This window comes from Somniosus microcephalus, chromosome 24, assembly GCF_052327205.1.
Source record: "Somniosus microcephalus isolate GS21.2 chromosome 24, FLI_Smic_1.0, whole genome shotgun sequence".
Classification (NCBI taxonomy): domain Eukaryota; kingdom Metazoa; phylum Chordata; class Chondrichthyes; order Squaliformes; family Somniosidae; genus Somniosus; species Somniosus microcephalus.
Window position 1 is genome coordinate 43724845 of NC_141010.1, and position 13208 is coordinate 43738052.

The following is a 13208-nucleotide window of genomic DNA, read 5'->3' on the forward strand; positions in this document are numbered from 1 at the left end:
AAAATTGTTTAATTTCTGGGCCAGAGAGGTTGATTGGCATTGCAGTTTCAATGATCACGTTGTTAAAGTGGTACTTACGCTGTTAATTACCCGACTTCACTTTCTGTGGTGCGTTTAATGGGCAATTAATGTGCAAATCCAGCATGTTTTTAAAAGTAACGGGAAGGCTAAGGGCAAGAGGTGCGAAGCAAACGGTGGTGCAGTGGAATTGAACCAGCAGGTTCTGGAGATACTCTACTCATGGCGGATCTCTCAATCCCCTGAACTTGCTGGTCGATTTGCACATTAATGATGGCGCACGTTGTTAACACGCTGTTATTTTTCGAGAATAGATCTGGTCCATTGTTTCCGCAGATTAGTTTTAAACATCCTATAGATACTGAGATTGCAGTCCTGGTAAAATATTTAGGCCCTGTAATTACAAGTGGGATGCTAGCGGCTGAAGGGTTAATACATTTGCCTGAAATATATCTCTGGTATATTAGTAGGAGCACTCACTCATTAAATAGGCTAATGCCTTCACTGACAAGGAAGCTTAAAATAGCTGCCAGACAACTGGAAAAGCTTTGTATACAAGTAGCCATGCGCTTGGCATTTTGCAGGAATAGCTACTTACATCGGGGAGAGGAAAAGCCAACGCTTTGTGTGGCATTTTACATAGAATTACATAGCGCCCAGAGCACAGAAATAGGCCATTCGGCCCAACTGGTCTATGCCAGCCTATTTGCTCCATATGAGCCTCCTCCCAGCCCTCTTCAACTAACCCCATCAGCCCTGTCATTTGCACGGGTGATATTAAGCAAACTTGTTTTGCCTTTCTACTTACCATTGCTTCAGAAGGTAAATGGTTCTTTCTTGAATGGTTCTGTAAGAAAGAAAGAATTCATACAGCGTCTTTCATGACCTCAGGGTGTCCCAAAGCGTTTTACAGCTAATTAAATACTTTTGAAGTGTGGTCACTGTTGTAATGTAGGAAACACAGCGGCCAATTTGCACGCTGCAAGGTCCCACAAACAGCAGTGAGATAATGACCAGATAATCTGTTAAAACGATGGTGCTCGAGGGATACATTTTGGCCAAGACACCAGGGAGAACTCTCCTACTCTTCTTCAAATAGTGCCATGGGATTTGTTATGTCCACCTGAGAGGGCAGACAGGGCCTCGAATTTACATCTCCTCCGAAGGACGTACACTCATTGCGGCACTGGAGTGGGACTTGAACCGACGATCTGCTGATTCAGATGTGAGAGTGCTACCACTGAGCCAAAGCTGACATCTGTGATTCTAGTAAAACATGTGGCAGTTTGACTTTACATAGGATTACATGGAATATGCCGCACAGAAACAGGCCATTTGACCCAACCAGTTTATGCTCCACTCGAGCCTCCTCCCATCCTTCCTCAGCTAACTCTATCAGCATAACCCTCTATTCTCTTTTCCCTCATATGCTTATCTAGCCTTCCCTTCAAAGCATCTATGCTAGTCGCCTCAACTACTCCCTATGGTAGCCAATTCCACATTCTCACCACTCTCTGGGTAAAGAAGTTTCTTCTGAATTTCCTATTTGATTTCTTGTATCACTGCTGAGTATTTTGCATTTCGTACTTATTGAATGCCAAGTACCTTAGTAACATCAGAGATTCCAGATCGGCTCTGAATGTTGTTTGTCCGATCTTTCAAACTCAAAAATTTGGATTGTTTTTTTTTGGACTGGGTCATCGGGCTGGATTTTGCCAATGGGGCACTTTTGGAGGCGGGACTCCCACTTGTTGGGTTTTAGGCCCGCCTCCATTGACTTTTGGCCAACCCACGCTATTTTCCCTTGATTGACCTTGTTAAGCCTGCCCAGCGGGCTTAGCAGGCCAATTAAGGGGAAGCCGGTTACAGAAAACGTCAGCGTATGACGTTTCATCTGTCAAAAATTTTTGATAGATGAATTGTCATCGTTGGACAGCTCTGTGAAGCTGTCAAACACTGACATTCTCTGTAGTTTGATGAGTTCTTGTATTCAAGACTCATCAAACCTCTTTTGTGAGCAGAAATTAGATGGTTGTTGTATTGGAGAATGCAGCAGCCATCTGTCATCTCTACCGGTGAGATGCGAGACTCTCCACATCCCCAACGATTGAAGCCTGCAGGAAGAAACAAAGAAAGTAAACATTTTCTATCACTTTCCACTCACCTCACATACTTACCTCTCCACACTTGCACCCATCACTTACCTTCACAGCGCACTTTTGCACCCCGCAGACCCCCGCAGACCCACTGTTCGCCTCGGTGATCCTGGCGGGGTTCGCAGCCTTCGGGCAGCCCGCACTTGTGTGGGTAAAATGGGAATAATCCTCTTAACTGCCTGTTAACTACCTGTTAACAAGTGGCTGTAATCTCCTTCCCGCCTCCAGGAGACGGGACCCGGCGCAGGTCGGCTACCCGCCTCCCGGGAAGATGGCACAGAGGCGGGTTGGGGGCGGGATGGGTACCCGCCCCCAGATTCTGCCATTTTCCCGGGATGGGTACTCGCCCCCAGATTCTGCCATTTTCCCGGGATGGGTACCCGCCCCTAGATTCTGCCATTTTCCCGGCAGTCCCGTCTCCAAACCCACCTCCCCAGGGCTGGCAGGATCGCGCCCATCAGTTCTGCAGGTAGCTCAATGTTGCACGTTACTGGACACACCCAGAACAGGCAGAAGAATGGGCCAACTGACCGGAGCTGAGCAAATCTTGGGAGGAAAGAAAAATGAATAGATCCAAACAGACTCAGTCCAGATTGGGGAATGGCTATGTAGCTCTTCACCATTTTAAGGCTGTTTAGCTGCCACTGTCTCACTGTGAAGGCTTTAACTGCTATCCTGGTATCATTGTCCCCCTGATACCTAATAGAAATCTCATAAGATTCCACACACGGGAAGAAAACAGTGGTGTAGTCATTCTTTTATTGCATTTTATAAATGGGAACTCTCACTGCTGTCTAGTCTACATCAGTCATTTATCTATAATATGTGTTCTGACTTATCAAAATACTTTATATTTGAAGCAATTTAATTGCAGTGCATTTTATTGTTTCATTGTAAACATTGATTCCGTGCTGGGAGAGATCTTAACATGTTTTGCATGAATAAAAATTGCAACTTGTTGCTTTATTTTAGATCTTTAGGAGCGAGGCTGTTTCACCGTGTGAAGACTCGTGTTAAGAGGAAGTTCTCTGTATTTTATTGCAGTAGTTTCACAGTGGGGACTGTGGGTCTGTCATTGACCTTTCACCTCCAGAAATTGTGTCTCAACTGCAGCAGAGATGGATGAGATGAGACTCTTGTGTCTCCCTGCTGTTAAGCTGCAATGTGAGAGAAGTATGGGCAGTTCCAGGCCTAGTGGGCATATAACTTTGTGCCGTTCCTTCATCATCGGTGGGTCAAAATCCTGAAACTCCCTACCTTCACCACACGGACTGCAGCGGTTCAAGGCGGTGGCTCACCACCACCTTCTCGAAAGCAATTGGGGATGGGCAATAAATGCTGGTGTTGCCAGCGACGCCCACATCCCATGAATGAATATTTTTAAAAATGGCACTAATCGGCAGTCTCGAGGTCACAGGACGGCTAGTGCTGGGGCTGAAAATGTGCAGTCGCACGAGGTGGTGCTGGAGGCTTGAGAAAAGTCAGAGTTGCTGTCAGTGGTATCGCTGTGACGTAAAGGCGGCATAAGTTGCATTGTAAGCCCTTCAGGCTGCAGGGGAGGAGGTTGACTTATGCACTGGTATGATTTCGATTTTAGCAGTCAGTCAACGTAATTTTCACAGGTCAGAGTCTACTCCTGTACTATCACCACCGCAGATTTTATGCTTAGCTGATTTAAATCAGTGGTGCAGCTGAGGAACACGTGACATCCCTCTCCGCCTCTCCACCTCTCTCGCCTCCTTTAAGACGCTCCTTAAAACCTACCTCTTTGACCAACCTGTCCTAATATCTCCTTATGTGGCTCGATGTCAGATTTAGTCTGATTACGCTCCTGTGAGGGGCCTTGGGATGTTTTGCGCTATATAAATCTTAAATGCGCTCTATAAATGCACGGTGGTGTTGTTTTGGCATTGACGAAGAAAATCCAACCACTATTCCCATTGGAGTGTCACATTACAGCAATTATGTAACGTGCAGATTGTGCACTATTTCCTTGTTGAATGTATAGTGGCTGTTCCCCACCCAACCCCCCAAGTCATTCATACTGACCGTTCATTATCCTGTATGGAGTGCCACGCTGAGTTTCCCAGGCTAATTGGCACAGAAACAGTGGATGTAATGAGATAGTTATGCACCCAGGAGTTACGTAACAGTTGACAAGTTACGGTTCAAATTTGTGCATCTTGCTGAAAGAGAAAGGCGAATGACAGGAGTACGAAGCATTTACCTGCATTGGTACTCTAATAGGTCTAACTGGTCGTTCGTCTCACTGCTGTTTGAGGGCCCATGCTCTGTGCAAAGTGGCTGCCATCTTCACCTACATAATAACAGTGACTGCACTTCAAAATAATTAATTGTATGTGAAGCACTTTGGGATATTTCTGAGAGACATGATACGGTATCATATCATACCAGTCCTTCTAGGTAGATTAATCTGCCAAGTGGTAAATGTGCAGACAGTAAAGGCTTTCATTCTGGGCATATTTGGACCCCAAGGTAGGAGATCTCCTGAGGCATTGCTGGTCATCTTCCAGAACTCGATAGACTCTGGAACGGTACCCATGGATTGGCGGGTAGCTAATGTTACCCCACTATTCAAAAAAGGTGGTAGAGAAAAGCCGGGGAATTATAGACCGGTAAGCCTGACATCGGTAGTGGGGAAAATGCTAGAGTCCATTATAAAAGATGTAATAGCAGAGCACTTGGAAAGCAGTGACTGGATCGGACAAAGTCAACATGGATTTACAAAAGGTAAATCATGCTTGACTAATCTACTGGAATTTTTTGAGGATGTAACTGGTAAAATAGATAAGGGAGAACCAGTGGATGTGGTGTATTTGGACTTTCAGAAGGCTTTCGATAAGGTCCCGCATAAGAGATTAGCGTGCAAAATTAAGGCACATGGGATTGGGGGCAAGGTATTGACTTGGATAGAGAACTGGTTGGCAGACAGAAAGCAAAGAGTTGGAATAAACGGGTCGTTTTCCGAGTGGCAGGCAGTGACTAGTGGGGTACCGCAAGGATCGGTCCTAGGACCCCAGCTGTTCACAATATATATTAATGATCTGGACGAGGGAATTGGATGTAATATCTCCAAATTTGCAGACGGCACAAAGCTGGGGTGGAAGGGTATGCTGTGAGGAGGATGTCATGAAACTCCAGTACGATTTGGACAGGTTGGGTGATTGGGCAGAAACATGGCAAATGTACTATAATGTGGATAAATGTGAGGTTATCCACTTTGGTGGCAAAAACAGGAAGGCAGATTATTATTTGAATGGCAATAGATTGGGAGAAGGGGAAGTGCAAAGAGACCTGGGTGTTCTTGTGCACCAGTCGCTGAAGGTAAGCATGCAGGTGCAGCAGGCGGTTAAGAAGGCAAATGGTATGTTGGCCTTCGTAGCAAGAGGATTCGAGTACAAGAACAAGGATGTCTTGCTGCAGTTGTACAGGGCCTTGGTGAGACCGCACCTTGAGTATTGTGTGCAGTTTTGGTCGCCTTACCTGAGGAAGGACGTTCTTGCCATGGAAGGAGTGCAGCGAAGATTCACCAGGCTGATACCTGGGATGGCAGGAATGATGTATGAGGAGAGATTGTGTCGATTGGGCTTATACTCACTGGAGTTTAGAAGATTGAGAGGGGATCTCATCGAAACCTATAAAATTCTGTCAGGCCTGGACAGACTAGATGCAGGAAGGATGTTTCTGATGGCCGGGGAGTCCAGAACCAGGGGTCAGAGTCTAAGGATAAGGGGTAAGCCATTTAGGACTGAAATGAGGAGGAATTTCTTCACCCAGAGAGTGGTGAACCTGTGGAATTCTCTGCCACAGAGGGCGGTGGAGGCCAGTTCATTAAATATATTCAAGAAAGAGTTGGATATATTTCTTAAGGCTAAAGGGATCAAGGGATATGGGGAGAAGGCAGGGACAGGGTACTGAATTTGGATGATCAGCCATGATCTCATTGAATGGCGGAGCAGGCTCGAAGGGCCAAATGGCCTACTCCTGCTCCTATCTTCTATGTTTCTATGATTGGGTGTCAGTGAGCCCAAAGGCCTTTTCTTGACTTTTCGCATGTTCTTCAAATGGCTTTCGCGTTTTAAGATTTAGCAAAACCTCACTGGAGACTGAAAGACAGAACAAGGAAACCTGATACAATTGCTGTGTTTTTGATTAGTCACATGGACACTAGTGATAGTAAGTGCAGATGCTCTGAGTGAATCCTCCATTACAGTGTTGGATATTCAACTATGAAGATATCACAGCTGAGCCTGATCCTGGCCTGTTGTCCATACATTTGCACTTTCTCAGTAGGGATCACTGGATAGCGTACAGGGTTGCCATCTGGCCAGTTTGGCATTAAATAGCTTGATGTTAATGATTCCATGCCACTATTTGAAGGAGGGCAGAGATTCCTCATGGTGTCCTTCACCAACTTTCCTTCCTCCACCTACATCGCCAAAAACTGATTAATTGGCCAGTCATCTCATTGCTGAATGTGGGAACTTGCTGTGCACAAAATGACGACCACATTTCCCTATATAATTGTCATTGCACTTCAAAGTAATTGTTAGGTGTCAGCCTTGGCTCAGTTGGTAGCACCCTTGCCTCTGACTTAACAGGTCATGGGTTGATGTCCCACTCCGGGATTTGAGTACATAATCTCGACTCACACACCAGTGCAGTACTTAGAGAGTCGAATAGTATTCCATTGAAGGAACAGTAAGGGAGTTCTCCCTCAACCAACACCACTGAAGCAGTTTAATTGGTTATTTATCTCATTGCTGCTTGTGGAATCTTCCTGTGTGCAAAACGGCTGCCGCTTTTCCCAACAGTGACGGCACTTCAATAGTAATTGATTGGATGAGAGGTGTTTTGGGACATTGTAAAAGGCGCTCTATAAATGCAAATTCGTTAATTTATTGTACTTGAAGCACTTTGAAATGTTTCTAAGAGTTGTGATCAGGCAATATATAAATAGAACTATACCTAAACGCGTGCGATGAAATAGATTTGATGACATTGCATAAGGCAGCTTGCAATAGACGGCAGATATTTCTTTTCATGATTCTGCAGGCGTGTGTTTAGAATGCTGACACGGCAGCCTCTCCATTAGGTGGTGAAATGGGCAGTTCTGCTTTTCAGGGCTGAAGCTGTGGGGTTTTTTTTAAACGTGAAGTGCCCTTTGCCCTTATAACCCCGCTACTCCCAGCTCATGTGGAGGACAAAGCTCATATGCCAACAGCCTGTCTTCGTGATGTCATTTCTATACAAAGTAGGAGTTCTAAAGATGACTTTCCACTTTGAGGGCTTTCTTTAAGCCACCACTGTTCAGTCTTTTGCTTTCATTCCAATTGAAGTTGAACCAATGGTAGACGGTCACATTTTAGGGAGATTTTCCACATTGGTGGTCCTGAGACAGAATGGCGCTCGCCGCAGTGCGTATTGGGAAATTACCCATGCTAGCCTCTGATTAATGGTCATCATTCGCAGGCCGGGGTGTGGCGTTTCCCAATATGCTCTCCAGTTCTGTGTTGAGTGTTGAAGAGGGAAATCTCCCCTTTTGAGCCTCAGAAAGAAGCAAGAAAAGTAACAGCATTCTTATTTTACAAGTGCCTGAATTTGTGAGTTGGTTGTTTTTTTTACCCATTGTGAAATGTGGGTGATTATTTTAACTCCAGTATTAGGAGGGCTGGGAAGACAACTGTATGTTCTAAGGAAAGGGTAACTGCCGCAAGGTCCATTACATGCTGCACCATTGTGAATATCACACAATCTGTACAGCCCAAGATCAGTGATAGGTCAGGGTCCTGTTGTGTTCAGTGGGTGTATTGAAAGGGTCCGTGGTTCACACTAGTATGTGCTGCTGTGCGGTCTCTAATGGGTGTTATACATTTAGTTGGATATGTTGCTTCAATGAAAAGGTCAAACCATTGAATACCACTGATTTTCTTCCATGAGCTTTGTTCAATGCTATAGATTCCAATCGCATATAATGACACCAAGGGCGAAAAATTGAGTCGCTCCCCCTTTGGGGCGCTAACTTCGCCGGGGCGCTACTTTTAACCCCCCGGAAAAATTCGCACCCCCGCGACGGAAATTGAGTGGTAGCGCCCCAAGAGGGAAGCGGGGTGCTACTGGAAGCGCCCTGCCTCCCTCTTGGGACGCTGCGAGGGAATATCACGCGCTACGTGCCGCGGTATTGCAGGCCTTCCTCCCCTTCTTAAAGGGGAGGGGCATTGCGCAGCGCGACTGGGGGCCCAGCTGGGCCACCGGGGATCGGGAGTGCCGGCAAAAGAGCCCGGCACTCAAGAGAAGTGGCTCAAGCTCATGTAGTGCAGCCAACACTCTGCGGGGGGGTGGGTAAGAAGGCCAGGGACGAGAGCGGAGGCAGGTGCTGGCAGGCGGCCAGCAACAAACATGGCCGCCTGGCACCTCACCTTTAACTAGCACCGCCCCAGCCGCAGGTAGGCCCCCCCGATCCCGTCGGACATAGTGTTCGGTGGTAAGTCAGGGAGCGCTACCGAAGATCGCGGCCGGTGCGCGAGCCGGGTGCTATGCACAGTGATGACGTCATCGCCAGCGCCACAGGGCGCTACGATTACCGCCGCCGCTAACCTCCCACTGAATTTTGCGGGAGGTGTTGGCGGCACCGCGCCCGGGTGCTAGTTGCTTTGCGCCCCATTAGCGCCCTCTTAGGCAATAACGGGAGGCGCAAAGCAACCGAATTTTCCCCCCCAGGTTCATCTGAATGATAATGCTGTAAAAGTATGAACCTAGATATATGATATTAATGTGTGTGTGCTTAATGCGTTCATATACATTTCTCTCTCTGCTTTTTTAATGGCGGTATTAATGGCTGCCCGTGCCTCAAAGATCTCCTCCCTGGCCTCTTTCAGATGTATGTAAATAGCATCTATTCCTGGTGATTTATTTGTCTTGCACCATTTTAGTATGTCTAGGACTTCCATCTTGTCAGGCATGCCAACTTTTGGGATGAGTCATTAATCAGCGGCGAAGGCAAGGGATCCCGTGGCATTATTCAAAGTGGAGAAGGGAGTTCTCGCCGAGTTCTGGTCAACATTTCTCCCTCAGCCAACATCAAAAAAAACACATGAACTCATCATTCATTCACTTGTTGTTTGTGGGATCTTGCAAATTGGGTGCTGGGTTGTCACCATAACAACAGTGACTGCACTTCAAACGGTTAGCTGTAAGCCTGACATCGGTGGTGGGGAAAATGCTAGAGTCCATTATAAAAGATGTAATAGCAGAGCACTTGGAAATCAGTGACAGGACCGGACAAAGTCAACATGGATTTACAAAAGGTAAATCGTGCTTGACTAATCTACTGGAATTTTTTGAGGATGTAACTGGTAGAATAGATAAGGGAGAACCAGTGGATGTGGTGTATTGGACTTTCAGAAGGCTTTCGATAAGGTCCCGCATAAGAGATTAGCGTGTAAAGTTGAGGCACATGGGATTGGGGGCAAGGTACTGACTTGGATAGAGAACTGATTGGCAGACAGGAAGCAAAGAGTTGCAATAAACAGGTCTTTTTCCGAGTGGCAGGCAGTGACTAGTGGGGTTCCGCAGGGATCGGTCCTAGGACCCCAGCTATTCACAATATATATTAATGATCTAGACGAGGGAACTAGATGTAATATCTCCAAGTTTGCAGACGACACAAAGCTGGGTGGGCGTGTGTGCTGTGAGGAGGATGTCGAGAAACTCCAGTATGATTTGGACAGGTTGGGTGATTGGGCAGATGCATGGCAGATGTAGTATAATGTGGATAAATGCGAGGTTATCTACTTTGGTGGCAAAAACAGGAAGGCAGATTACTATCTGAATGGCAATAGATTGGGAGAAGGGGAAGTGCAACGAGACCTGGGTGTCCTTGTGCACCAGTCGCTGAAGGTAAGCATGCAGGTGCAGCAGGCAGTTAAGAAGGCAAATGGTATGTTGGCATTCGTAGCAAGAGGGTTCGAGTACAGGAACAAGGATGTCTTGCTGCAGTTGTACAGGGCCTTGTTGAGGCCACATCTTGAGTATTGTGTGCAGTTTTGGTCGCCTTATCTGAGGAAGGATGTTCTTGCCATGGAGGGAGCGCAGCGAAGATTCACCAGACTGATACCTGGGATGGCAGGAATGACATATGAGGAGAGATTGGGTCGATTGGGCTTATACTCGCTGGAGTTTAGAAGAATGAGAGGGGATCTCATTGAAACTTAGAAAATTCTAACAGGATGAGACAGACTAGATGCAGGAAGGATGTTCCCGATGGCCGGGGAGTCCAGAACCAGGGGGTCACAGTCTAAAGATAAGGGGTAAGCCATTTAGGACAGAGATGAGGAGGAATTTCTTCACCCAGAGAGTGGTGAACCTGTGGAATTCTCTACCACAGAAGGCAGTTGAGGCCAATTCATTAAATATATTCAAGAAGGAGTTAGATATATTTCTTGAGGCTAAAGGGATCAAGGGATATGGGGAGAAGGCAGGGACAGGGTACTGAATTTGGATGATCAGCCATGATCTCATTGAATGGCGGAGCAGGCTCGAGGGGCCGAATGGCCTACTCCTGCTCCTATCTTCTATGTAAAACACTTTGGGATGCTCTGAGGGCATGATAAGGTGCAATATCAATGCAAGATCTTTCTCACATTTATTTATTAATTTTAGGAATTCTGCAATTAAATTGTAAAATTATGTCGCTCTTGGGTATCATTTGCGTGTGCTTGGAACCTGTCCTGTGTTTTAGCCAGAGATGTACTTCATTGGTTGTGATGCGCTTTGGGACGTCCTGAATTGGTGAAAGGTGCTATAGAGATGCAAGTTCTTTCTTTTCTTTTTCTAAATGGCATCAGCTGAATCTCATTTTGTTTTATTTATATTATTGTTTTAAAGGTATTTGAAGAAAATTCTGAGTCAGTGTACCAGAATGTCACAGAGCTGAGGCGGGAGCTTGCGGAGAAACAGTCAAATCCCAGCACTAGTTCAACCAGTCAGCCAGAAGAATGGGAAACACATACTGACCAAGCAACTGGTCAACCCTTCTACTACAACGCCGTGACCGGAGAGACAACCTGGGACTCGCCGTTCGATAGCTTGGACAGTAGGGAGCCACAATCCCCGCCTTCCCGCAGTTCCAGTACGAGCAATCCCTTCGGAGGATGGGAATCGCACCTCGATGAAGTGAGTGGTCAGCCTTACTTCTACAATCTAGTAACTGGGGAGACAACGTGGGAACCACCAGAACAACAGGAGGAAGAAACAACGGATTTCATGGATAATCTCCGAGACCAGAGGGTATGTGACCATCTCTGTCTTGCTGGAAGGCACAGTTCACCAATCTTTTGCCCCTGGCATGGAACTTCACCCACGAGGAGCCCAGAATCGTGGATTTGGGTTCGAAGGTCAGCGGCGCCCCACAGCATTTTCCTTCTATTCATTTTGATGGATGTCATCTCCTGTGGGCCCCACTGACCTCCATGCTCAAATGCCCAATCTGCCTTCCTGGTAGGCAAAGTCCTGAGCCCAGAGGGCAGCTTTATAAAATATATTGTGTATATGCATTAATAGCTGCTTTGATGGGATGGGGGTGGGACAATGGTCTGGGGTCCCGGCAACAGTAAATTTATTAACAGCGTGAAATTATTCAGCTCCCCTTGTCATACACCAACCCCAGCTACTCACCATCTCAACATATCTCTTCACTCTTTTTCTATCCAAACATTCGTCCAGTTGTCCCTTGAATTATTTTTACACTATCGCCCTTACTTGTCAATTTGCTCCACAACTCTATGACCCTTTGAATGAAAAGAATTGCGGCCTACTTAATCTCCTAACGTCCTGACTCATGTCTCATTTTTACTACATTTGCATGGATTAACTTTGTGGATTGCCTTCATAATTTTCTAGATTTGTGGTTTGATTGGGTTGTGAGGGGCGTCTGTATGTGTTTGTTCTCCACTCGCCCTCCTGTTAAAAGAAACAATCTGGTAATTAATAAAAATGTTCCTTGTGTCGTGATGTCCTAATCCTATAATAAACCACTCGATTCCATCTTTTTATATCGTAATTGTTAAATATGGTAATAGCTCAGATGATTTGACACATGCTGCATGGTGGGATTTGGCCTACTTTGTTTTGTAGCCCAACACCGAGATTTAAATATCTCATGCATTCTGAAAAAGCTATCTGGAAAATGTTACATTTTTGATCCTCAAAAGGTCTGACAAAGTGAAGCAATTTGTCTCTTTTATTTTGAGGTGGGAAAGGGGAAGCGATACATAGAAGGGCAGAGTAACTTTGACATTTCTCCAATTATTAGTCACCTCAGCTATTGAGGACAGAAAAGAAACCCCAAGTGAGGGCAAAGAAATATTAAAGAAAGAAAAGAAAGTAAGACCATGCATTTGTATGTTTGGCTTAAACATTCACTCCCTCCACCACCGGCGTACCGTGGTGCAGTGTGTACCATCTACAGGATGCACTGCAGCAACTCGCCAAGGCTCCTTCAGCAGCACCTCCCAAACCCGCGACCTCTTCCACCTAGAAGGACAAGGGCAGCAGGTGCATGGGAACACCACCACCTCCAAGTTACACATATTCCTGACTTGGACATATGTCGCCTATCCTTCATCGTCGCTGGGTCAAAATCCTGGAACTCCCTACTTAACAGCACCATGGAAGCATCTTCACCACACGGACTGCAGCAGTTCAAGAAGAAGGCCCACCACCACCTTCTCAAGGGATGGACAGTAAATACTGGCCTTGCCAGCGACGCCACACTCCGAGAATGAATGTTTTTAAAATATTGACTTTTACGATCTCGGGACATCCCAAAGTGCTTCACAGCCAATAGGAAGCACAATACGCAGCATGCTGGGCTACTGTTTGAGCGGACTGTTGCATCTGTTGATGCCATGCTGATTGGCTGGTTGTCAAAGGGCCATATACTGGATTAATTGCGCCATCGGTAATCATACATAACAAGTCTTTTCCAAAGAAAATCCAGAGACTTAAACCATG

General features: G+C 46.1%; 1 protein-coding gene across 2 annotated transcripts in view; it reads left to right on the plus strand.

Annotated features, from left to right (window-relative positions):
- LOC147101454 (rho GTPase-activating protein 27-like) overlaps positions 1-13208 on the plus strand; it is a 231077-nt gene that overhangs the window by 164237 nt on the left and 53632 nt on the right. For both annotated transcript variants that reach the window (XM_085966576.1, XM_085966575.1), the window contains exon 3: positions 11082-11483. In XM_085966576.1, coding sequence (XP_085822702.1) covers positions 11082-11483 — 402 coding nt within the window. The remainder of the gene's footprint in view (positions 1-11081; positions 11484-13208) is intronic.